This window comes from Leuciscus leuciscus (assembly GCF_965113295.1).
Source record: "Leuciscus leuciscus genome assembly, chromosome: 19".
Taxonomy (NCBI): Eukaryota; Metazoa; Chordata; class Actinopteri; order Cypriniformes; family Leuciscidae; genus Leuciscus; species Leuciscus leuciscus.
This window is the reverse complement of record NC_138743.1, coordinates 29,867,266-29,894,381: the sequence shown is the minus strand read 5'-3', so window position 1 is coordinate 29,894,381 and position 27,116 is coordinate 29,867,266. Positions and strand designations below refer to the sequence as shown.

The following is a 27,116-nucleotide window of genomic DNA, read 5'->3' as shown; positions in this document are numbered from 1 at the left end:
TTAGCTGGATGGATCTTTGGCGGTGGCCCTCTTGAGAAAATAGCCGAGGCTACATGACGTGTTTACACATGCTGAACATCCCCTGTGGTGCCGTCACACGCAACACAGCGCGTTGAGGCCGCAGGAAAGTCAAATTGGATTTGATTCCTCAGATTAGTTCAGAATGATTGAAAAATTGTAGTTCCCAAGAGCCCAAAAGGCCTTATCTGAGGGAAAGTATCTCTGCCGTGCACTATTTAAGGAGATAAGAGAGGGCATTATGGCGCACGGTGCTTGGGTGGTCGCTGTTGTGTGGTGTTATGGTGCGGCGCTTTCCCAGAACAAGTGGAAGTAACGCCATATGCATTGAAAATGGTTCATAATCTAAATGTGACCTCACAGGGTGACTTTGATGTTGAACTTTGTGTAGTTGAAATACAATTAGTTGAAATGAGTGTTGCATAATAGCATGATCCCAAAGTAAAATCTGGAGCATTTCAGTTGATGTCAGGTTTATTATATAAAATATTTTATAGCTTTCAAGTTATAAACAGAAAATTCTATCTATCTATCTATCTATCTATCTATCTATCTATCTATCTATCTATCTATCTATCTATCTATCTATCTATCTCCCTTGTTTACATCCTTATTGTGCATATTATTATTTGTATACAAAAGTAATACAATAACATGTTTTAGTTTTCTTTCACTCATCTTTCTCAAGAAATTGAGAAATTTCCAGCAAACACCAACAGTTCAGATCATCAGTCTGTGTTTTCACTGTCGGCACTGTCATTTGTAGGCATTAACACTTTTAAAATAAAGCAGTAATAGCACAAACCTTTGCTCTGTGCTGTGGCTCAGGTTGATTAATTATTCATGTAGTGTCATGTGATTCGTCATGTGGGCGGGGCCGCAGCATCTTAACCGGAACTGTTTTTCAGAGGAAAGAAGAGTTGTATAGTGATTCTCTTCACTGCCTTTATTCCTGTAAGTAATCGCATTTTTTTTTATTCTTCCTCGATTTGCTGGTGATAAAACGGGGCTGTTATTATGAGGAAAAACGTTGTCTCAATGCATGCGTTTTCGTCGGCTTTTCTGTCAGATTGTTTTTAGCATTAGCCAGTCAGCTATTGTCTCATCTGTCAGAGCTGCTGTTTATGTAAAACAACCTCACCATAACGAGCAGTGTATGTAAATGAGCTTTGTATTTATTATATTTATGAAAATTCTTGTTTGATGCAATTAAAGCAGATAAACTGCTTTTGTTAACACTCTCCGTCAGTTCAGATTATATTGTGAGTACGTTAATTACAAACTCAACACACAGCTACAACAGTATAAAACCTCAACAACACAATATTCATGCATACATATTTTAACAACGCGAGAATATATATATTTAATTTGACTTGACTGGAGCCTGATAACGTTTTCTGATATGCTGATGTGTAATCAATATCATTTGTTTCAGTCGGTTTGATTAGATTCCTACGACAGATCTAACATCTTGTTTTGTTTTGTGGTCTTGAAACAAATTAGCATTCAGACATGTGTTATGTTTGTGCTTTTCTCATCTTCAGTTATGTGTTTTTTTTTATGATTTTCAGTCAGTGTTAAATATTAGCAGAAACTTATAATGCAACCCAGGGCCCACAATGCTTTGCAATAACTCTTTGATGTTAGATATTTTGTATCTGAAATCATAATGTAAATTGAAATCAGATTATAGTTAATTACTAGTAATAGTACAAATTTTATTATTTCATTTGTTGACTATTGAATGCATGTTTTTTTTTAAAGTTTTTTTTAATCTATTTAATGTCTTGCAAATACACAAACTTATGTCCATATTAAAATTCCTACAGATACAATAAGTCAATAAGTATTTGTCATTGGCAATAAATGAAAAAAACTATACTGTTGTGTTGTGTCTAAAAAATACTGATTTTGTTAATGTTGAAAATGTGTATGCAGTCACCAGTATGATGTTCTCATGTTGAATAGTTTGTTCAAGCTCCTGCTATTACATCTGGTCTGTGAGTGTGTGTTTGTAGGTGGGGGTCGCTGTGTTTTGGATAGGGCCGAGTGTTGATAGGAGGATGCTTGGTAATTTGTCTGGGACAAGCTCTTTATTCCATAGAGACTCTCAGGTGTCAATCATCTAAGCAGTCCGTCACTCTCAAATGTTGCCACACAGAAGTGTGTGTCTTTGACTTTTACTCTTTTCACTTCCATGATCAGATTTTGCTGTATCTGAACAGTAGCCTAAATGTTGAAATGTAATCATTTTAATTGTTTGTTTAATATGATTTGTCTTTCTTTCTTTCTTAATTTATTTTCAAAATTGTCACCCCCAAAACATGTTCATCAAAGATTTATTCAAGCCATAGTTTATGTTGATTCTTTCTTTCTTTCTTTCTTTCTTTCTTTCTTTCTTTCTTTCTTTCTTTCTTTCCCACTGCTTTTTGTTGAAACATGAATAAAAAATATGCCAAGCTACTTTTTTTAATTTTCTTATTTTTTTAATCATCATTATCATCCTGACGTGTTTGTTCATGTCCCCCCCCCCCCCTTAAAAAAAAGTAATGATTTTTAAATGAAATCATGCTCATCATAAAAGAGGTTTATTCATGTCATAACATGCATTATTGAATTTTTTTTAATGCATTTTTCAATTAAAGGAATGCTCCAGACAGAACGATGAGCATCATTGACTTATATAATCTATAAAGGCAATGTATTTGCACAATATAACAATTTCCAAAGTATTGTCATCTTCACCATAAAAACCCTGCAGTGAATATACATGCCAATTTAAATACTAGAAGTGGCGAGACGTTTTCTGAATCTGCACTGTGGACTCTCTGAGAACTCAACCATCACCCCTTCCCCTTTATCTCTCTCTCTGGCCCATGCCAGAGACCACACAGACACAGAAACACACCCTCCCAGACCACACAGAGACAGTCATGGGGTCTTGCACACAAAGCGCCCTGGAGCTGTCAGTCTTGTGCTCCATGTGGGTGTTTATATACGAGAGAAAGTTTGTGACAGTGCAAAAGCCACAGGAAAAACTGCCATGATTACTGAACTACTTGTAATATTGTATATAGTGAGATATCGGTGTTACTCCGAACAGAAACGTGCTTGCTCAGTGGGTGCCGAATGGGTAGATTTATTTGCTCATGTCTAACGTTTTTAAATGCACTGAACGTGCTGAATGTTTTGATGTATTGCCGTCAGCAGTGATGAGTACGTCGAGTGAGCTTAAACAAAACAGAATTTGTCTCATTTAGGTGTGTGAACAATGTCTCGTGCCCGCCAGCCTCCCTTGGTGACTGGCATCTCACCCAATGAGGGCGTGCCGTGGACCAAAGTCACCATTCGCGGGGAGAACCTGGGCACTGGACCCAATGATCTCATCGGTAATACACATGCACACAGTCATTGTTACAGTTACAGATACAAACCCTCCTTTTTGAACAAACACACTGCTGTTTAAAAGTTTTTCTTCTTTTTTTAAAAGAAATGTTTCAAAAAGTTCAGCAAGGATCCATTTAATTGATCAAAAGTGACAGTAAAGACATTTGTAATGTTACAAAAAAAATTCAATTTCTAATCAATACTTTTTTTTATTTATTATTATCGAAGGATCCTGAAAAAAAATTATCCCGGTTTCCACAAAAATATTAAACAGCAAAACTGTTTTCAACACTGATATAATGATAGAATGAATTCTGAAGGATATGATGCTGAAGACTGGAGTAATGGCTTATTGAAATAAGTTAAAATATATTAAAATAGAAAAGTTATTTTAAATTGTAATCATATTTTACCAATATAAATATATTACTGTATTTTTGATACAAGAAAGTGCAGCCTTGATGAGCAGCATCAGCGACTTCTTTCAAAAACCCCAAACTTTTGAACAATTGCGTAATCAATTTTAGATATCTTCTAGATTATTTTATTTATTAATATAGCAGATGCCTTTATCCAAAACAAAGTGAAATGAAGGAAAAATACAAACACGCAACTTCTGTGAAGCTGGGTTTCTTCATACAGGAGTGATCAGTTTGTGAAATCTGGGGAAAAAATGAATGAATCAGTGTTTGAGTGTTTTGAATTTGGAGATTTAAATAGATGCTTTAAAAAAATTATATTTTATTGCAACCCAATGAATCTGTAAATAAGCTAAAGTAATGTTTTGTTCAGAAAAGCAGCTACAATAAGGTTTTGTTTTCTTTATTGTTGGCTTAATCCAACACAAATCAGGTTTTTTTTTACTTTGAAAAATATAAATAAAAATCAACACATTTGATGTTCCCAAACTTGATCCACAATATAAACTAAAATCTGATTTAAAAAAAAATATATATATATATATATATAACTGATTTGTGTATATATTAGGGCTGTACTCAACCAAAGAAAATCTTGGTCGACTGAAGTCCTGAAATTTTCGACTAAAAATCGACTAAAAATGACGGTAGAAAAAAAAACGTTAAATTAATTAGATGCGCACTGTGCGCAGTACTTGGTAGCCTTGTTGTGCGACTAAATGAATTATAAATAAACATAAAAAACTAGTAGGCTATTTGCAGTATATTAAATCGTTTTTGACCTAATTATTTTGCACTGAAATGAGTCTGACACTCGAGTCTGTCGGCTCTGACAGCGTTGCATCACGTGCACCTGCGCAATATCATAGCTTATGATTTCCGAAAATAGTACTATGTTGTCAACTAGTGATATCATCACAAGAACTGTTGAGGAATATGCAACATAATTTAGACAATTATTTTTGTCATATGTTATAATAATAAGTTATAAGACACTATCATTTCACCGTGCATGTCCTCGCACCGAGCGAGGCTGAACATGAGCTCAGCTTCGCAGCTGAGACACGAATAGACTATTAACTTAAAGCTTTTACTCTTAATAAACACAAAAGGCACGTCCACTTTAATAAAAAAAAAATATTTATTAAACAAACCAGATCAAGAGCAGAAACGAAATAAAGTGCATAACTGAAAAATAAAGCATCCTAGGCTCAAAACTAACACAACCAACAGCACAGCGCAATTGCGCATTAGGCACCAAATTAAATAAAAAAAAATTTAGGTTATCACACTAAAACATTGAAATATGCAAATTCTGATATGTTCATATATCCTACTCAAAACAGACAGGGCAAGCTAACGCAGACAAGTGAGCTTACCACTTTTAGAAGATAATGATATGTCATGTTTGTCGTCGAGCTTTGTCGTTTTTCGAGGAAAACTGTTGCTTGCAAACTTTGCATTCGACCTTTTTCCTGTTATCAATTTTAACAAAATGCTGCCACACTGTCGATTTCTTTGTTGTTGACAAGAGGACTGACTATTAAACGCACTCACAATTAAATAAATATTATTCAGCATCAAACCTTCTATAGTTATCGCTCTCTCTCTTGGGTTGGGCCAATCCAAAAAAGGTGAAAACAAGGGGGGTGTTCTGAAGACAGACTGTTACAGTGAAACAAGGGTACTCTGAAAACACCCCCATTAGCAGTTAGTACTTTCCACCTGATGAAATCTGCGCGCCTCAGCGCGGCAAAACTGATGAAATGAACGCGGCCAAAAATCGACCAATCAGAATTTTGGTCGAACCAGAACGTATCGACCAATTAATCGACTGGGACAGTACAGCCCTAGTATATATATATATTTTTTTTTTAAATAGGCCTGGACAGATAGATTAAATCATATTGGCATCATGATAGACATGAGCTGAGGTAAAATTGGCCATTTGATTGACTTCTTTTTCTCTTGGTCATTGACCATCTCCCACACCACAGGTCTGTCTATCTGTGGTCATAACTGTTTGCTGACAGCAGAATGGATGGCAGCTAGCAAGATAGTGTGTCGAGTTGGTCCCGCTAAAGATGACAAGGGCGAGATCATCGTCACCACCAAGAGTGGAGGCCTGGGGACGTCCACTGTCTCCTTCAAACTGCTCAAACCTGAGAGGATCGGTGAGACACACATTCATAGTGCCCTCAAACTCACATACGCGCACACTCTGTGAGATCTATCTTACACTGCCAATCTAACACCAATTATGCTTAATAGCCTGACATCTTGTAAGGTCACGTAAACACCTTAAACTGTGTCCTTTATTTGCCGGAAAGGTTTGCTTAATCAAAAAAACGATTGGCACACCTGGTTTTATCCCAGTTGAAGTCACTTTTGTTTTTATGTCAAATCAAAGAAAATGTTGATAATTTTCTATCTCACATAAACATGGTTTTCTTGAGTTATCAACATAGTGTTGTAGATGTAAACACACTCGATTTCCGTTATAGGCAAAATCACAATTTTGGTTTGATTGATTATACACTCTTTAAATGTACACACATGCTCTTTGAAGATGGCAATGGATTTTAAGTGCTCAACCAATGAGTATGTGCATGTTTTTGTATGTTTAGGCATTCTGGATCAGTCTGCGGTCTGGGTTGATGAGTTGAATTACTATGACATGAGGACTGATCGGAACAAAGGCATCTCTCCTCTCTCACTGAGGCCGGCCAACCCTTTGGGCATCGACTTTGACAAGTACAGAAACATTCACAATTGAGTTTGTGTTGCCCTCTTATGAATTTACAAAGTATTAAATTTACACCTACAGTTACAGAGTACACACAGTGCTGTGCTCCACTCTCACACACATATGTGCTTCATTTTGGACTGTGGTTAAAACACGCACTCACATAGACCAAAACAAATGCATTTCCACACACACTTCTCCCAAAAAGCACTGCTCTGTGTTTATAGAAGTGGACCTCTGTGTTTATAAGGAAGGAGGTTCAGCAGAAAGTAGAAACAGCCCATTGTGTGCATGTCTTCTACCTGGGTGATGTCATTGGTACACTATTTCCTTTGATAGGAAGTGAAAATCTTCCTTTCCCTGACCTCTGCAGCAACCTTTTACTTATTTATATCGATATATTCAGATGAGTACACTTCTGTTCAAAAGTTTAGGGTCGGGAAGATTTTTTAATGATCTCTCATGCTCACCAAGGCTGCATTTTTTAATATTTAATATAAACAGTACAAAGAGTGAAATAATATATTTTAATTATCATTTTATTTATATATAATAACATTTTCTATTTTAATATATTTGAAAATGTAATTTATTCCTGTGATGGCAAAGCTGAATTTTCATCATCATTACTCCAGTCTTTAGTGTCACATGATCCTTCAGCATTCATTCTAATATGCTGATTTGCTGCTCAAGAAGCATTTCTTATTACCAATGTTGAAAACAGCTTTGCTGCTTAATATTATGGAAAATATGGGAACCATAATATTTATGGAAGCAATAATATTTTTTAGGATTCTTTGATAAATAGAAAGTTCAAAATAGCATTTATTTGAAATAGATTTTTTTTTTGTAACATTATAAATGTCTTTACTGTCACTTGATTTATTAAACAGGTCCATGCAGAATTAAAAATGCCTACTGACCCCAAACTTTCTAACAGTATAGTGCATATGAATCATATGCATTTCATCAGTGTATTCTGTGCCACATCACAAGACACAATGGGTTGGTTAAGCTTATGTAATGCTGTTTATATGCGGACAGATCTGGTTTGTATCCTGTCTGGTTTTTCTCTATCATCTGTAGTGTGGTAGAGCAGGCCTATGATCTGTGGTGTTTGGCATGATGGGTCTCTGTGTGTCTAACTCTGTTTTTCTGTTCTTTAGAGGGAAGGTTCCTCTGAAGGATCTGGAGAACATGTTCCCTGGTATGAGTGGAGACTTCACCAGCGAGAATTTCTCTGCCACCTGGTATCTCATCGAGAACCATTCTTCAACCGGGTTGGTCTATTTACCGTCTGTCCATCTTTTAATCTGCCAAAATAGATTTGTGTGTAATGTGGTGTTAATGTTTGTTGCTCTTGTAGTTTTGAGCATCTGCGTGTGGCAGTGGGAAATCTTAAGAAACAAGCTAGTAAGAAGAACGAGGGCAGTCTGGCCTACGTGAAAGGAGGTCTCAGCACTTTCTTTGAGGCTCAGGATGCTCTTGCATGTACGTATGCTTGGTTTTTAAACGCATATAAACACAACCTAGTAAGTAATTTCAAAGACTGCATGATGAAATATTATTCATGCATTCGACTGAAGGAAACAGAAGCATTTCTGAAAGATAAAGAATATTCACTGGGAAGTAATATAGGGTGGGACTGGATTATTTCCATGAGGATTTTGTTGCTTTAGGTCATGCTGGAATTATTGTGTTAAAATTACTCATCCCGTAAACACAATATCGTAATGATCATTGATCATAATTTAAGTTTTATTTGTGAATATTGACTGTACAGTATAGTTTTAACACATTTTGAAGCGAACAAATTTTATACTGAACATCATTGTAAAATTACGATCCAAAATTACATATTGTTTTATTCCCCTCGGGTGCTCTGATCAATGAAATCATGTCTGGATAGAAACATTTGTCATAGTAATAAATTATTTAATTTCCACAAAATGTATTATTTAACAGTTTTGATTTTCGAATACTGCAACCTAAACTTAATTTCTTATTGAACTGTCTGGATTTAGACCTTTTTTGACAACTTTTTAACACCCACATTAAGACAAATGCAACTCCTGATAATGTCCCAGTCCCTACCAAACATATTATTGTAACTCAGACTTAAATTACATTACATAAATCCCATCAGAATGGAGATACTTTCAGTAAAATGTGTCAGCTAACTCACTGGGTTGGTGTTTGTATAATAAAGCTCAAATAGACACTATGAATACTAGTGACATTTAACAAAATTAGGTGCATGTGTGTTTTATTCACTTCTTGTGTCATTGTACACAGGTGTATGTGTTTTCTCAAACTGCTCTCATCAGAGGTCAATGTCACAAAATGGATATTTTTGTGTGTGTAGGACTTGTCTCGGGTCACTTGTCTTGAGTCAAACAGAAGAGCTATTCTTAGCACTGCGTATCCATGTGATTGACAGGCATGGGGACGGATAACAAGGCGTGGTTGTAATAATGTTTAGATGAGGTTGTAATAAGGTTGTCATTGTGCTGAGAGGAAACGAGAGAGCAGCAAACGGAAGCTGCACTGATTCCCAGAGAAGACTCCCAAAACTTACCAGGCAGAAGTCAAAACATACCTCAGAGACAGAGGAAGCGTACCACACAGCATTCCGGACCCCAGGGGGAGCCGGGGGTTAGTCCTGACGTCATTGTGTACAGAAGTTTCCCAAATCCAGATGTGGAGAGAAAAAAATAGACTTCATTTAGTTTTAGGTTTTTTTACTTCCAATTTAATGGAATATATAAATATATATATATATATATAGATATTATGCAGACAGTCAGTCCTAAAGCACACATTTAATATGTATATATATATACATATATTTATATGTATATGTATGTGTGTGTGTGTGTATATACATATTAAATTTGTGCTTTAGGACTGACTATCTGCACTGTTGTTATGCCAATGATGAAATCTTATCAGTTTGCAGGGTCTCTTAAATTCAGTTTTTTTTTTTTTTATCACATTCTAATGTGATTATTAAACTTCAATAGGCTATGATTGATTTAAATAAATATGAGTTCTGCATGTTCAAAGTCAAAACACACCCACTATTGCACATTCTACAGTCTTGTGGTTTCAGAGTAGTTCACAATTAATGAATACCGCACATTTATGGCAAGTGATTGCTTATGGTCTACTGTTGATGAATGATGACAGTGTTTACATTATGGTGTTTATATTGTAAAATGCTATAGATGGCTGTAAGAGTGAATATTTTATCTCACTCATCTGAGCAGCTTGTAGTAGTAACGCATAGACATTTCTATACAAAATGAGAGTATTGATTGTCTTTCTGGCTCGTTTGAAATTAAACGCTTTTTCTTTTTTTCCTTTCTTTTTTGTTTGTGCAGGTCTTAAAAAGGGTCTTAAAGTCTTAAATTATATATATTTTTTAAACTGCAGATACGAAGTGTTTAATAGAATGTTTAAAAGAACAGCATTTTTTAATAGAAAAGATTTTTAACATTTATGAAATCTGAATGCGTCTTTGCTGAATAATATTAATTCCTAAAAAACAATTACTGACCCCAAACGGTAGTCTAAACCCTCTCAAACATTTCCTTTTTTTCTCCTTCTTTCTTTGTCTAGCTATCCATCAGAAGCTTGAATCAGACGGCACTGAGAAGGTGGAGGGCTCTATGACCCAGCGACTAGAGAACGTTCTTAACAGTAAGACATAAAACCGAACACATGGTCAGAATCGCACACGATTACACAAAGCAGCTAAATTTAGGATCAGAGTTGCATATGCATTCTCTTTGGACCATCAAAGCCACACATTTCATGCAGACCTCGGCGTGTTTCTGTGAGGTGCGTGTGCGTGTGTTCGAGACCACTCATATCCCAATCATATCTCCATGTCAATTCTCTCATGTGACGGTGGGTCAATAAACACGCTCGTTTCCTGCGGGCCGCACAAATAAACCAGTCACACACACTGACATGCTTTCATCGCCGACCCCTCCTCTTCCTCCTCACCACCCGTCTTTACATGTACATTTAGATGTATGTTCTTACCAAAGCCACTGAGTGGCCAAAAGCCTTTGACTCTCTCAGCCAATCACAAACAGACTCATTGGTGGAAAAAAAGGCTGGTCAGACTTTTATAGTGGTCAGGAGGCTGGTTCTTATTAAATCGGACAAAGGGAATCCAGAATTGCTCTGACCACCCAAGAAGAGATCTTGAATTTATTTGAAACTGAGGAAGGATGATTAAACCACTTTTTATCAGCTGTTATCCTTTTACACCCTTTTCTCATTTCTTTCCATTTGCTCATTCCTCTCAGGAGCAAGTGAAACTGCTGACACCCTGTTTCAAGAAGTGTTGGGCCGAAAGGACAAGGCCGACTCAACACGCAACGCTCTCAACGTTCTCCAGAGATTCAAATTTTTGTTTAACCTGCCACTCAACATTGAACGCAACATCCAGAAGGTGGCATCTCCCGTACACACACACACACACACACACACACACACACACACACACACACACACACACACACACACACACACTCTCTCTAACTCTCTTACCTACACAATTATAATACTGTGGGGTCAGTAAGATAAAAAAAAAAAATGTAATACCTTTATTCAGCAAGGATGCTCTAGATTGATTAAAAGTGACAGTAAAATCATTTGTATTTCAAATAATTGCTGTTTTTTTCTAATTTTCTATTTAACAAAGAATCTTAAATGTTTTTACAAAAATATTAAGCAGCACAACTGTTTTTAACAATGATAATAATAAGAAATGTTTCTTGAGCATTAAATCATCATATTAGAATGATTTCTGAAGGATCATGTGACACTGAAGACTGAAGTAATGATGCTGAAAATTCAGCTTTGGCATCACAGGAATAAATTACATTTTAAAATAAATTAAAAATAGAAAAATGTTTTTTGAATTGTAATAATATTTGAAAATATATAATAAAAATAAAAAAATACTGTATTTTTGATCAAATAAATGCAGCCGTGGCGAGCATAATAGATACATTTTTTTTCAATTGTACCGACCCCAAGCTTTTGAACGGTAGTGTAAACACTCAGCAATATATACAAATGATCTCTGAATGCTAAACTGATCTCTGTTTCCCATCCAGGGGGATTATGATGTGGTCATCAATGATTATGAGAAAGCCAAATCTTTGTTTGGGAGCACAGAGGTCCCAGTCTTTAAGAAAGGTGATGTGATGTTCACTGATAATATCTGATAGTATATGAAGAGTTCAGATGCAAAAACCTCTAAATGCCATCTGAAATTTTCTTATAGAATGATAATTTTTATCAAGCTCGTATATTTAAATTCAATAATTTCACTTAAATGGCAATGAAGATTACCTATTAATTGTCATTTAAGTGAAATTACTGAACTTAAATAACAAGCTTGATAAAAAAAATTATCATTCTATAAGAGAATTTCAGATGGCATTTAGAGGCTTTTGCATCTGAACTCTTCATATGTTAATATGACATGCATCCTTTTCATCCTGTACATTCACGTTAGCTGGAGTATTGAAAGATCGTCCTGCATGTGTGTTTGTAGTGTATTCAGAGGTGGAGACTCGGATAGAAGCCCTGAGGAAACTGCTTATGGATAAACTTCTGGAGACACCATCCACTTTACATGATCAGAAACGCTATATCAGGTGTGTGACAGGCGACTTGCAGTGACAAACTGCAATTCCGTTTCTTAGTGAACTGAAACACAATATCAGTGTCCAGTGACAACTAAGAAAAAATTTAATTTACATAAATTAGCAACAATGCAATTACTCCAATGCGAGTGAAGAGAGTGGAGCTCACAATGTCCATCACTTGTTGTGACAGGTTTTTTATTTTACTTTTGGATGCCAGGGACCCCCAAATCAGATATTTCCCTGGTGGGGAATATTTAAATCATTTATTTAACTAAAAATAATAATACAAAATAAAATAATATATTTTTAAGACTTTTTTTTTTTTACTGTCCCCAAGTCTTTGAACGGTAGTGTAAATATTTTATATTGAATTATAAAAATGTTAAGTAATTACATTCCCTGCCTTTTTTATTATATATAGTATTATAAATACTGAAATATTGCAGAATGTTATTATTTTGTATTACATTTTTGTATATAACTGCCCATCCTATTTATGGTCAGATTTTCAAAAGCTTTAATTTATGCGACCCAATAGCATTAAAGCATTGTTGACCTGTCATTGTAAGAGGGGCTTAAGGGTGTCCTGAAAAAAACGATGTAATTATATGCATGATGATCTAATGATCCTCTTTCTCTTTTTATTCAGATATCTGTCGGATCTCCATGCTCCAGGTGACCCGGCATGGCAGTGTATAATCGCACAACACAAGTGGATCCTGCAGCTGATGCAAAACTGTAAAGAAGATTTTATCAAAGAGCAGAAAGGTACAGACACAGATAGTTTGAAAGAAATTGGTGGTTTCTCTACCACTCCGAAGAGTGAAAGCAGTGTGTGTGTTCTGCCCTGTGTGTGTGTGTGTGTTTAGATAGAGAGCAGCCCGTGTGTGGTCTGGTCATGACCCTATAGAGAACAGGAAGTCCACATAGCTCTATAGTGTGGCAGAGCTGAGGGGGGTTTGCTGTAGAGAGAGGCAGACATCAGGGAATACAAGAAGAGAGAGGAGCATAGATAAACACAGGAGATGATTGGACACCTGGATCAACACCAGCACTCATTTTTTATATAGAAAGAGAGAGAGTAAACATCCAAGTGGCTCAATGGTATACGTCTTTATCTGTGTGAGAGAGAAACATGACATGTGTACACTATCGGGACATATTGAGTGTTTCAGACTATATCAACATCAACAATTTAATCAAGGCTGAGGAAGAGTCCGGAAAGACCTTTAGTGCCATCTATTGTCAGAGAAGAGAACTACCAGTATAACAGTACCTACCACAAGGTTGTAGATTTGAACCTTACCACAGGGTGATTGCCCAATTATAAGGGTTTTGTAAGTCACTTTGGATAAAAGCAGTCGTCTCATGACTTGCACACAAATCACAAGGAAAGAAAGAAATGATATCCCATTAAATAAAAAATTTACCTTTTAATTTAAGCGTAAACTGCCAACCTCAAGCAAAACTCTCTTTATTTTTGCAAACATGATTGATTGTTAAATGCTGAGGTATGTAGATGAGCATTCATCGTGTCTGTCTGTCTGTCTCAGTGGGTGGTGTTGGGTTAGAGCTGGATCGGTCCTCAGCTCTGAACAGGATCAGCCTCTCAGCTCCAGTGAAGAGAGGAGGCAGCTTCCAGAAGCCTAAAGATGACTGTGAGTACAACAACAGAAAGATCAACATGCATTACTGTTTGAAAGATGTCGCTTATTCTCACGAAGGCTGCAAATATTCGATCAAAAAGTACTGTCTATTTCTATTTTAATATATTTATTCCCGTGATTTCTACTTGCACTTTCTGTTCATTGAAGAATCCTGAAAACAGAAACAGGTTTCCAACATTTATAATAAACACACACACACACACACACACATTATATATATTAGGGCTGGGGGGATTAACGCGTTAATCTTAGAATCTTAATGAAACCATTCATTTGAGATGTTTAACGCGTAAAAAAAAAAATAACGCAATTAACGCAGCACTTTTTTTTGCCTCGTTTTAATGATTTCCTGTTGCGGCTGCTATTGAAAAGGCCGAAAATATGCCGTCCCGCCCCTCCCGTGTTCGGCGATCAGGTTTCATTCTCACGCAGCTTTCATGAGCGGGTCTTTCCCGCTCCGTGTTTGCGCCGCGCTCTCCGTTGTGTGTGTGTGTGTGTGTGTGTGTGTGTTGGAGCGCTGCGCTCTCTGCTCAATGTTCTGCTCTGTCGTTAACAGCCCAAACGCTCGAATCATGTACCGATCACACACTGGAAAAGCAAAGTCCGCTCAAATATCGCGAAATGTCTCAGTAGTAGACTTCTGTTTGCAATAGCCCTACTGAGCTGGTATAGTCATGCTGGGCAACAATGGTAAAATGACCTACTCTGATCACATGCTCTGGTAATAATAGCTTTGTAGGACTATATTTTATTTGGATAATTAGTAAAAAAAAAAAATCTGTTTAATTGATTATGTTGATTGATTATTGAAAAAGAATAATATATTGATGTTTAATATTATTTTAATATAGGGCTATTTTCTGTTCCTTTTTTTCCTGTGTGGTTTAATTTAATTAGGTGATTCTAAGTTTAAATATTGATGATTACAAGCTTGGGGGAAATGCAATTAATTGCAATTAATTACAGCAAATTGTGCAATTAGTTAAAAAAAATTTAGCGATTCCCAGCCCTTATATATATATATATATATATATATATATATATATATATACACACAACTGTTTTCGACATTGTTAATAATTTTCTTTTATTGTGTTTCAAATCAGCATATTAGGATGATTTCAGAAGGATCATGTGACACTGAAGAGTGGAGTAATGGCTTCTGAAAATTCAGCTTTGCTATCCATGGAATAAATTATTTTTTAAAATAATATATTCAAATATATTCAAATAACAAACATTTATTTAAAATTTTAATATTTCACAATATAAATTTTTTTTTTTGGCTGTATTTTTGATCAAATAAATGCAGCCTTGGTAACGTGCCTAAGTATACGATACTTAGTTAAAAAATATTGCTAGCCAAAAACATTTGAACATAGTGTATTTCCTTATTTGCTGATTTGGTCACTTTGTGTAGAATTTCAAATCATGTGTTTGAAACTGAGCCTAGTTTGGGCGAGTTGTGAAACTCACAGAAATCTCATTGTCAGCCATCATCCTTTCATAAGCAGAATGCTGCTGTCTTTGTAACAGTATATCATACATATTTTCTCAGCGTGGCACTATAAGAGCCCTCAGCAGGTGAGGTTCGTGGAGAAACTCTCAGACGTGGTCATCAGTCAGCTGCCCAACTTCTGGAAACTCTGGATCTCTTACGTCAACGGCAGCCTGTTTAGTGAGGTAGTTATACACACGCACACAAATATACCTTCAGAGTGTTCGAAATAAAGGCTAGTGTAATCACTCAGACTTGTTGACTGCGTTGTCTTGGACAGACTGGAGAGAAGTCCGGTCAGGTGGAGAAGTTAAAGAAGAACGCTCGGCAAAGACAGAATGACTTTAAGGTTAGTAAAGCAGCTGGAATGTTTTTGTGTTTATAGTCTGGAGATTGAAAGTGTGAGCATGAGTCACTAAGGTCTGAGACTAGTGATGCTCCATAATTTAGTCTGAAATCATAGACTGAAACAGTGATGTTTCATTAGCGCTGCTAAAAAAGACACGTTTTTACTCTGTCAGTGTCCATTTCCTTCACACAGCGGGGGTAAGCTACAACAGCTAAACTGTCAGCTGTGTGGATGCTAGGGCTGGCTTGACAATATAGATTTTTTGTTTTTAATCAAATTTAATTTTTTGATGAACCAAGGTCTTAATTGTAGCATGAAATAAACATGAATAAACATCAGTAGGTATGTTGAAAAAAACAATACAACTTACTGAAATGTATCACGTCACATGTAATCGCTCAAACAGTGTTTCACCCGTGGACAGACATCAATAAAACAATAAAACAGCTTGTAAACAATGACTCGTGATGTTACATTTACAGCAGGAAAGCCATTCGGTGTCCATAGCTTGTTAGACAGCTATAAAAAAAAATCTAGAGAGGAGCATTATGCTAAATACAGCATGTGCACTATATTACATATTCATTTTGTTCATTATTTAATGTTTGTTTGAATAAATCTGTCATGAAAACAAGTTTTTTACACCAACCATTTAAATGTTTATATTTCAAAAAGCTATTTGGATGTGCGATTTAAATCGTTATATACAACTTAGTTTTTGTTTGAGTTTTGATAATAAATACATTTATTTAAGTGATAATTAGAAACTTTATTATCAGTTTCAGTTTGAATTTCGGTTTCGTTGTTTGTGTAAAAAATGTAATTTGTTGCATCACTCTTTGAGACAACCTATGTGTGAAGGCAAGGGTTATTTTCACTGTATAATGTGTTTGATTGGCACATTTGATTGTGTGTAGGGCATGATTGAGGAGGTGACCCGTCGTCTGGTGCAGTTAGTTCGAGGAGCTCTGTTACCCTCCTCTCTTACAGAGCTGCAGTTGAGGCAGTATGGCGGCTGGGACACCAAAACCCCTCTCAGTGGATGCTGGCTCACGCAGGTCATTCATACCGTCAGGTACATGTGTGAATTTGTTGTAGGGATGTAGGAATAAGTGATGCGACAAAATGAAAATTTGTGGTTTTAATGATTTTACATTAACTAGAGAATAATTCAGTTAAACCAGAATTATTGTACATGCAGTTATTTTCCATTTCACAGATTCTGTTATTGGATGTTAAAATAACTGTTTCTGTTGGCATTTTTAGCTTGTTTTTCCATTCGAAAAAGCTGAAATTATGGTGTATCCTTTGTGGGAATGATATTTGACCATCCTCTCCTTGTATTTTCATATAAAGCTCATTTGATGCTCTCTCTCTCTGTCTCTCAGGTTGAGTCATGAGGCTCTGTCAGCTCTGGAGATTCCCAATGACCTGCTTCAGGTGATTCAGGATTTACTGCAGGACCTCCGTGTGCACTGCCTGCTGACCACACTACAGCACACTGAAGAGGGTAAAACTACATTCACTGAGCTTTTAGGAAATGTCGCCGTTTCAGTTCAGGCAAACAATTGCAAATGTGATTGCTGAAATGTTCTGCAGAATATCTGCTCAAAATTCACAGAATTTCAGTACATCAGTAGAGTTTTAGAGCTGACACAAGCGGAAAGTAACCTTTTCTTGTTATTGGCCTTGTAGATAAACATCTGCCACTAATGTGGAATTGTAACAGTAGAGGGCGCTATGGAGCTCTCAACTAAATGGATTTGCATTCTTGTTCAGTATAAACAGCCCAGTAGTTTTTAAAAAAAAATTGTATTAATAAAACAGCTCTAGTGAATTAAAGTTTTGTTTACTCAGTCAACATCTGGAGCAGTATAACTAATTTTAGTAGCCAAAAATTATTCAGATAATTTCAAATCTCAAGGCTCAGTCTCTGCGTCTTACTTTTTCAGAAGGCTAGATTTCCCAGTTAAAGCAATTCTCTCAACATTAATGTTGAGAAAGCTAGAGAAGTACGTTTTTACTGGTTTAATGTAAACTAAACTTTGTGTTGTTTAGATGTAAAGAGACTTGCAAAAAAAGAAGACTGGGTGGTGGACAATGAGGGAATTACGTCACTGGTACATCTTTTATGCTTTTATTATATTCCATTCTAGTTTATTTCATTCTAATAACTTGCAGATTGAAAACTTGTGGATAAACGGTGTGTGTGTTTCAGCCGGCCCAGTTTGAGCAGTGTATGGTTCAGATGCTGCAGTCTCTGAAGGAGCCCATGGAGTGTAAACATGGAGAGATCAATGTACAAACCCTCACACAATACTCATCCCCAGCCTTTCCACTGCAGATTATATAGAGATTAATCAGTCAATGTGTGTCTCTCTCTTCATCTTTAGATCTTAAATCTGGATGTGGTTCAAGACAAAGCTTGCGAACAGTGTGTTTCTATCATGAAGGTATTGTGTGTTGGTATCTGTTGTTTTTGGGATTTGTAAATATAATTTCTGCTGTTTGAAAAGTATTTTTGTGTCTCTGCTCGGTTTAGGTCTTTATTAAATGTCTCGAGCAGCTCAGCATCAAGACTGATGGAGACATCGACAACTCTAAGTGAGTTTTATTGTCTCTTTAAATATGTATATAAAAAATAAAATAAAAATTCATTTAATAACTCGAAAAATGTCAAGTGGTGTAACAATTATGTTGAAAAAACGTTCTTGTTATTTGACAATTAAATGGCTTCTTTTATGTTGGGTAGGCCATTCTGACTTTGATTTGGTGGACAGTTTTTTCAAACTGAGGCCCGGTTTGAAAATCTTAGATTATTCAGGACGAAAATGAGTGTTATGTCACTGACCTGTACATGTAATGTTTAGGCTGAATGTTTAATTTTACAGTGGGAGTGGACAGTCAAAGTCTTTCTCTTTCAGTTTGTCTGTGGACTTGGCTTCACCTGATCTTTTTGGAAGCATCAAAGAAGACTTTAGTTCAAAACCAGTAAGGATGTTCTTCACCTCTCCTCCTGATTTCCACCTTTCGCCATGTTCCATCTTGTCTTTCTCTCTCTTCAGAGTACTAATGCATATTACTGTGTGCTAAAGATACAAATAAATAATTTCATTATTCATATATTAATATAAAATAAATAAAAATGTCTAAGCTGTGGCCTAGCAGTTAGCACATCAAGCTGGTTTGACTGGTTTGAATCTGGCTTGCGTCGAGTACTCTTCACTTTTTTTAGTCGTCAATCCACTTTCACATGTCAAAAAAGGCAAACTAAATCAAACACAGTATGAGTGAACTGATTAGCACCGCATGTAGTCCAAAATGTGGTATTTTATTCATGGTAAAGTGAACTGCAGAGGTGGATGTCACTGTATACGACAGGATATTTGACTACAGAGAATAGGAAGTTAGTGAAGATAACAGCCTCCTTCACTCTGCTCTGAGATGTTCAGCTTGTTTTAAACGATTAGTCACACAGGCCCTGACTGAAAGCCAAATAACACTGTGTTGATGTGTAGTATCAGAACCACAGAGTGTCACAGTTTTACTGAAAGCTGAAAGCCTGGTAGATGAAAAGATTGAGAGAAAGAGAGAGCGAGAGAAACCTGCTAATGGGGCCATGTGTTTAAATTTTCAAAACGAAACAGCATCTCATCGATTGAAGATATTCAGAGACCTCATGTAACCTTGAAGTGCTTTGTGCTTATTCAGTAATGCTTTAGGTGCACACATTTGCTTGAGTAAAGTTTAAACCACATAAATAGAGTTTACAGTGACCCCATAATGTATCTTGATACTGAAGTCAGGTATTTAAAAGGACTGAATGACTTTACCGTATATATACAAAATATTAAACCAAAGTGGCATCTGTAAAGTGAAGGTCATTTTTAGTGGTTTAATTTTCCTAGCAGGCCAACCACATTAATATTTGACAACCAGAAAGTGTAAAAATACTTCTTTTTTTTTTTTTTTTTGTAAATTCTGAACTATATATTATATTTGTTTGTAATTTGAAACATGGGGTTTTGCTTATAATATTTGTTTTATATTTAAACGAAATGCCATTCTGTTTAATATTTTGTCATATAATGCACAAAAAAAAAAAATAATCATGCGCTTTTTTTCCAAAATACTTTTTGTGGCCACTGTATTTTCTTGTTATTTCTTAGTTCTGAAGAACCCTTTTCCTGAGAAAACATCCTGTGTTCCGTTATGGATGTCTTTGTCACAGTTTCCATCTGCAACACAGCAAACATTCGAGCATCACGCACAGGAGTCATGTGTTGTGAAAAACAGCAGCTTTCTCTTCAGAGAGCACAGTGCTGCTGCCGCTCACATGGGGTTTCCCCTAGCCTGCAGTGGAAGAGCTGCAGGTTTCCCCTCTATCTCTCTCTCTTTCTCTATTTTACTCTCTCTTTCTTTCACAGACTGGTTCATGGTTCACCAGAGTTTAAATAAAGGCATAATAATACCCATCATATCTATAATACTTATAATTAGTTTTTCAAGAAAAATACCCCAAAATATCTCTCTCTCTCTCTCTCTATGTATGTATGTATGTGTGTGTGTTCATGTTAACCAAATCAGTTGCTGTGTGTGTTCTGACCCGTGCAGGAGCAACGTCTCCTCATCATCCTCAGTAACTGTCAGTATCTGGAGAGACACACGTTTCTCAATCTGGCTGAGCACCTTGAGAAGAACGGCTTCACCACTGCAGAGAAGATCATCAGGGTACAAAGACACATGCACACTTCCCTTTTCCCCTCTTACTCCAGTCCACAGTTGGCATTTTCTTTTTTCTAAGCGATAACAGGTGTGATTCTAAGTTTGGTCGTTTATGTTTTCTTTTACTGAAGTGAGAGTGACTCACACAGATTGTGGAGAAGCTCAAGGGTTTTTCATGATAACATTAGAGCACACTCACTTGAGGTGGCTTTTGTGCCCTGTAGGGAGAGCTTGAAAGCTCTTGCGAAAAGGTTATGGTTGGCCTTTCCAGTAAATGCAGATCATAGTGAATGAGTGTGTTGGGCTTAAAGCGAATATGTAGATAAATTTAGTGCGATGAGAAATCAGATCTCTCTGAAAGGTGAAATGCAGAGTAAACTCTGAATAAGAGCCTGATAACTCAAAGGAGAACTTCATTACATGATCACAAAGTGACTTACCTATTTCTCTTAACACAGATGATAAATAAGTATTGATTATTGATCGTGCCTTATAGTTTCCAGGATGATTAAGAACTGCGTCACTAATAATTTTGCTCATTAGGATAAAGGATTTGAACGAACCCCTAACTGTAAAGCAATCCAGCGACTACCAATGGGATTGCAGAAAGTGATCTGACTGATACAGTTGAATATGGTTCTGTCAGTCTCTTATATATAGAAACTTTTTGGGGTAGTTTTAGTTTTAATTAATTTTGTTTTAATTCTTTTTATATTTTGATTAAATTTTATGACTTAACCTGCTTCTAAACATACTTAATCACTAGAAAACATTTAAATAACCCATTAAACTTGAAAGTATTATGCAATCATTTAAGACATTTCTCCTGAAATATAACTTTTTTGGCTTAAATCGTTCTTTATCATTGAGTCAAGAACACTAGGGTGCTATATAGAATTCCATTGAACCTTTTTTTTTCTAAGCCCACCTTAACAACTGCATAGCAACACACTTAAAACACCAAGTAGTAACATTCTGGCAACCACGCACAACACTATAGCATTACTGCAGGAGATTTACATGAACAAGGCTTTTTCATCTTATATAAAAGTCTAACAACATTTAGACAACTTCTCAGAGAACATTGACTCTCATCTATCTTGGCAGATGTCCATCTCTGGTATTTTACTGAGATCCCAGAGATTTGTCCCCTTTTAAGATGGTGCTTTCCATTTTGGTTTTTGAGTACTTCCCTAAAGTTAAACACACATCAGAATGATGGACATGCATGAGAGGTCTCTACTCATTCTGCAAGTAGTGTGTGATGAGCATTGATTGTGTGTGATGTTTATGGTTTCTTAAGGTCACATGCACTTCTGTGTTGCAGGATAAAATGTTACATGATCTGAGACATCAGTGGTTTGTGATTAAACTGAATGCATGCCTATAATCTTCAGGTCAGCACAGAGGCATTGAGACAGCTGGACGAATATCTGTTTGAGACATACATAGAGAAAAAATCTGATCCTATTGTCGGCTCGCTGGAACCTGGCATCTACGCCGGATACTTTGACTGGAAGGACTGCCTGCTACCTACAGGTATCACACACCTGAATCATGCCATGTGCATATTGACAACACTCTGTGGATGTTTCCAAAAAATGTTGTCTGCTTGAATGTCGGAAGACCATCACCATGGAGAGGGTTCTGGAAGGATCAAAAAACACTCTTGAATCTGCAGTTTCAGTCTGCTGTCATTGCTTTTGTGTCACAGTTTCAGTCGTGGTAGTGTGTGTATATTTAGTATGATTAGGTCTAGGGCTGGGTATCGATTCAGATGTTACAATTCGATTCGATTTCGATTCGCAAGCTCTAATTCGATTCGATTTCGATTCTCGATTCGATTTTCGATTTCGATTCTCGATTCGATTTTTCCCATTTCGATTCTAAATTAATTTCGATTCGACTCACTCAATGAATATTAAATACAAATCCTATATTTATTAAAAAAAGAAAAAGAAAAGAAAAAAAAGTGAACAAGTTTTCAAGTGTTTAATTAATAAAAAGAAATTAAGAGCTACAAACCTGTATATTAAACTCTTTTTATTTTAGGTACACTTGGGTACATTAAAACAGAACCCAACTCTATATTTCAAATGCATACAATGAATAGAGAGGATTTTGATGCAAGATGAAAAATTGATGCTGAAAATTGGACAAGTCAGAACAGTCGCATGTCTTGATCAAACAGGTTAACAATCCTCACATAAACCCACATATAAAAACGTTGCATATAATATAATATGTGCCCTTCCTGTCTAACAGCTAGGCCATACAGAAATTGAATAAAATGATCAAACAGTCTGTGTTGCATTAATTATAAATTATATATTGACTAATCAAAGTTACAAAAGTTCTTTATTCAAGAGCAGTGAGTGTTTTTCTCTGTTCTCTTTGTTCTTTGATTAACTTAAATGACAGAGATAATTAGTGGCTACAGTGTACTGTCCCTTTAAGACCAGCCGCTGTTGACAGAGACGCGGAACTCACACGCGGACTCATTCTCTCACGAGGCACAACTCTTCACGTTCGTCATAAGACTGCTCTTATGTTATAAAGATACTCGACAAAAATACATTTTGGCATAATTGTGTGTGTTCTTCGTTCAAGCGCGAAAGATAATTCTATTCTGTGCTGTCTTGTGCGCACGCACGATATCATCGCAAGTTTTTCTGTCACAGTCACGACAGCATTTTGGCAGCATTTTGGTCATATAGCCTAATTGCGTATAGGCTTGTCATAGCGATTGCGATATGATTAAACGTGCAGCACTAATTGAGGTTATTTTATGATTTAGATAAAACTACCATAAAATCTCACAGCATTAGCTATAAAATTGAGTTTGCAAGCCTATGAACAGTGGAGGAAAACTAATACATAAAGATGGAAAAAAATCGATTCTTGGCGTTTGAGAATCGATTTTGAATCGACCACATTTAAAAAAAACGATTAATCGAAAAATCGATTTTTTTGCCCAGCCCTAATTAGGTCTGTGTGGCACATACTTGACTAAATGCTATTGCTTATGTGAATCATTTGTGTACTTGCAAGGACACTTCCTGCTTCTTCTGAAACATAAGTACAACTGTGTAAAACCAATTAACTTTCCTTTGCCACTGCTCCTGTTTATTTACAAGTCATTTAGGAAAATCATCATCTTTAGCTCCAAATTGTAGTACACGTTAAAGCTGCAGTCCATAACTTTTTGGGGTTAAAAATTATCCAAAATAAAATTTTGAGCAAATACATAACTATACAAAACGATCTGCTTGCCTTAGCTCGATTTAAAACGGTAAGCTTGTAATAATGTTTTTAATTCTAGTCGTACTGGTGGAAAGTCCAGAAAGGTTCAAACGACAATCACCAGTGACAACTAGAGATTCACCCGTTGTAAAATGCAAAAGACTTCGTTCGGACTTCGGAGTGGCTACAGAAAAAAGGGGACTGCAACCGGACCCATGCGAAAACAAGGAAAATATCGGAAGGGCATTAAATGTAGTCACGCAATGCTGATATTGTTAACATTAACAATTTGAGAACAAAGTATAATTTGCACGTGATATGATAAGCGATCGTTAGATTTAATCAGCGCGATTTACTGCAATGCTTTTTTTCCCTTAGTTGGTCAGAACAAAGTGGATGTTACTTACTTGTTCAGATGACATTTTCCGGTGAAAAAAATAATAAAATCAATCATTCCGAATGACAGTATCCACACCGGCACGGTGACTGACCGCTGCACTTTGTCCAAACAATTTTGGATATGTTAAAGAGATGGTAAATGGTACTCCCACTGTGTGAACTCACTGACCAATGTCTGCCTTGGAGCAGATCAGTTCATTAATATTCCTATAATGTAACCAATATTCATGATGCAAGCCATGCCTGACAGTGTTTTCTCTGAGCAACTTAATTGTAGGATGAAAGACGTGACAACTAGGCAAAACCATATCATACTTCTTCCACCTTCTACATTTCCTTACCCCGTTTAAACCTTAAATAGCACATCATTTATCTTCCTCATTCTCTTTGTTTCTGACTCAGGTGTGAGGAGTTATTTGAAGGAGGCTTTGGTCAGCATTATCTCTGTTCACGCTGAGGTGAGATGCACAAACCTTCAGCTTGTCTCTGCTTCAAAAGATTCCCCGTTAGACATCTTACACCTTGAGAATGTCACATTTCTGTATTTAATAGGTTAAAAGGCTTTATAGGTACACTTTCAATTCTAAAAAGTAGGCACAACATTGTTGCCTTATAAGTTACCTGCCAAATTCTAAGGCAGCATCACATTGTCTTTGTGGTTAAGACAATCCCAGAATTCAAAGCGACAAGCTTAGTGAAAAAAAACATGACTGAATGCACAGTCAGCTGTAAATATAAACTACAGTTCAAAAGTTTTGGGTCAGTAAGATTTATTTAATTTATTGATGGCAAAGCTGAAATTTCCCCTACCATATATATATTTTTATTCAGCTCTAAAACCTATTAATAAAAGTTGACATTCTCAAAGATTCTTTGTTCCTTGCTCTATCAGGTTTTCACGATTTCCAAGGAGCTGGTTACTCGTGTTTTATCAAAGATCATTGAAGCTGTAGCAGAAGAAATGAGTCGTCTGATGCAGTGTGTGTCCTCCTTTAGTAAAAACGGTGCACTGCAGGTACAGCTCACTCCTCACATACACTTTTCTGAGCAGTTAGCATGTGATCTTAAAGGGATAGTCTGTGAAAATTAGATAAAGTTCAAATTTACTCATCATTATGTTGTTCCAAACCTGTAAGAATGTCTTTCTTCACAAAAGAAGATATTTTGCAGAATGAATGAATCATCTGATGAGGATCTTCAACTGATTGGTTACCCCCTTGCTAACCAAACAGTTGATGGACCCTACTGACTTCCATAGTATTTTAAATTTTTTTATATAGTATGGAAGTCAATGGAGCCATCAACTGTTTGTTTACCCATATTCTTTAAAATATCTTCTTTTGTGTTCAGCAGAAGATTATTTAGGTGATCTATCCCTTTAAGCTATTGAAATCTGCACCATCATATATATATTTTTTCATTAATAATTCTATCTCCAGGCACGTCTGGAAATCTGTGCGTTGCTAGACGCCATAGAGCCGTACCTCACATCAGAGAGTCGGTAAGACGTAAACATGTTCAACATTGATTCATGTCTCAATACAAAAGCTAAACTAGCTTACACTAATGAAAAATAAGAAACAGAAAAGCATAACTTGGGCTAAACCAAAAAGTGTTTGTATATGATCATTTGTTTCCTTGTGAGTGTGTGATGTTCTTTTCTGTGTCTCAGCTCTAGTTTTAAACAGGCATTGGAAGCGCTACCACAGCTACAGAGTGGAGCCGACAAAAAGTGAGTTAAATCTCAAATCACAATTACATTGTGCCTTACACTGACAAATAAATGTTAACTACAGGTCATCAGAGATCACTGTTCACTGTTCAGTTTGTGAAACCCGAGGAAGGGGTTCTAGCAGACCAATCACAGAGCTTGCAGTCCACTTACAATTGAATTACGTCAGGGTACGCCGTATGCTACGCGTCCTACACACAACCTACGACGTAGCTACGGCGTGAGTTCGACACACAAGTATAAATTGGGCTTTTGGTGTAAATCATAAATCACTGAGCAAGTCCTGATAATATAAATCAATTCAAATTGTGAAACTTTTAGAACTAGTGGGAAAGCATTATCTTCTTTATAGTGATCAACCTGCACTTAAAGTGGGAAAATAAGAAATTGCAAGAATGACTTTTGATAGCATTCATTTGAATGGGTTGAAAGTCATGAACCGATTGATAATGTTTTATATCATATGCCATAATTTTCCAGCTAAACTGTGTTTATGAATTAATGTCATGCAAGTTGTAAGATAACCGGATATATCCGCAAATTAAAAAAATAAATCTTAATATTTAAATTAATAAACATTACAGTACACTTCTGTTAAAAATGTTGAGGTTGGTAAGATTTTGTTTGTTTTAAGTCTTATGCTCACCAAGGCTGTATTTATTTGATCCAAAATACATTATACTATTATACATTATACCATTTAAATATGTTATTATGCTGTAAATATTAATGTAATTTATTCTTCTGATGGCAAAGCTGAATTTTCAGCATTATAATAGGTATATACAGATATGTTTTGTGATGATTTTGTTTATTTGAGGGTACATTTGGCTCTTTTCTAATATTTCTCTCTCGATTTCTCTCTCTCTCACTCTCTCTATTCTCAGACTCTTGGAGGAGCTACTGAATAAGTTTAAGAGCAGTATGAAGCTACAGCTTAACTGCTTCAAGCCTGCCTCTTTTCAGCCAGTGAAGCGATAAACCTTTACAAAACCCCAACATTTCAACAACGCCTCTGCGATGTAACACTTGGAGACCATTTCAGTTTTAAAAACCATTAAAAGCCAATCTAGTGCAACTAATATAGCCTTTAATATAGCCTTTTCTATCCACTGAACAGTGCTTGTGTTTATGAGGATGTGGCAGTCTGTTGATAATTAATAGACACATTAATATGACACGTTGTACTGCCTCTTTGTCCATCTTTTTGACCACAGCAGGTAAAAACCTAAATAAATCTATGTGCGCTTACACAAAA

At 36.1% G+C, this 27,116-nt stretch overlaps 1 protein-coding gene across 2 annotated transcripts; it reads left to right on the top strand.

The window, feature by feature from the left end:
• Window positions 1-884: 884 nt before the first annotated feature.
• exoc2 (exocyst complex component 2) lies at window positions 885-27,116 on the top strand. Of its 2 annotated transcripts, none has more exons than XM_082147392.1 (28): window positions 885-972; window positions 3,282-3,410; window positions 5,825-6,001; window positions 6,455-6,581; window positions 7,740-7,853; window positions 7,940-8,064; window positions 10,195-10,275; window positions 10,893-11,038; window positions 11,709-11,790; window positions 12,152-12,254; window positions 12,895-13,013; window positions 13,799-13,903; window positions 15,471-15,595; window positions 15,691-15,759; window positions 16,677-16,834; window positions 17,148-17,269; window positions 17,818-17,879; window positions 17,978-18,058; window positions 18,153-18,212; window positions 18,302-18,363; window positions 18,684-18,750; window positions 20,374-20,490; window positions 21,882-22,023; window positions 24,529-24,584; window positions 25,019-25,141; window positions 25,566-25,627; window positions 25,799-25,858; window positions 26,746-27,116. In XM_082147392.1, exons 2-28 carry the CDS (start codon window positions 3,293-3,295, stop codon window positions 26,837-26,839), a joined length of 2,757 nt encoding a protein of 918 aa, XP_082003518.1. In that variant the 5' UTR covers window positions 885-972; window positions 3,282-3,292; the 3' UTR covers window positions 26,840-27,116. The 2 variants fall into 2 exon arrangements, with proteins under 2 accessions (XP_082003518.1, XP_082003517.1); XM_082147391.1 differs by having other exon boundaries at window positions 18,651-18,750.

Bases quoted from the DNA above. Each gene is read 5' to 3' on its own strand.
- exoc2 (XM_082147391.1), top strand. From the start codon at position 3,293: ATGTCTCGTGCCCGCCAGCCTCCCTTGGTGACTGGCATCTCACCCAAT. The intron at 13,014-13,798 runs GTACAGACACAG...TGTCTGTCTCAG, and splicing joins TTTTATCAAAGAGCAGAAAG to TGGGTGGTGTTGGGTTAGAG. The intron at 20,491-21,881 runs GTACAAAGACAC...TATAATCTTCAG, and splicing joins CTGCAGAGAAGATCATCAGG to GTCAGCACAGAGGCATTGAG.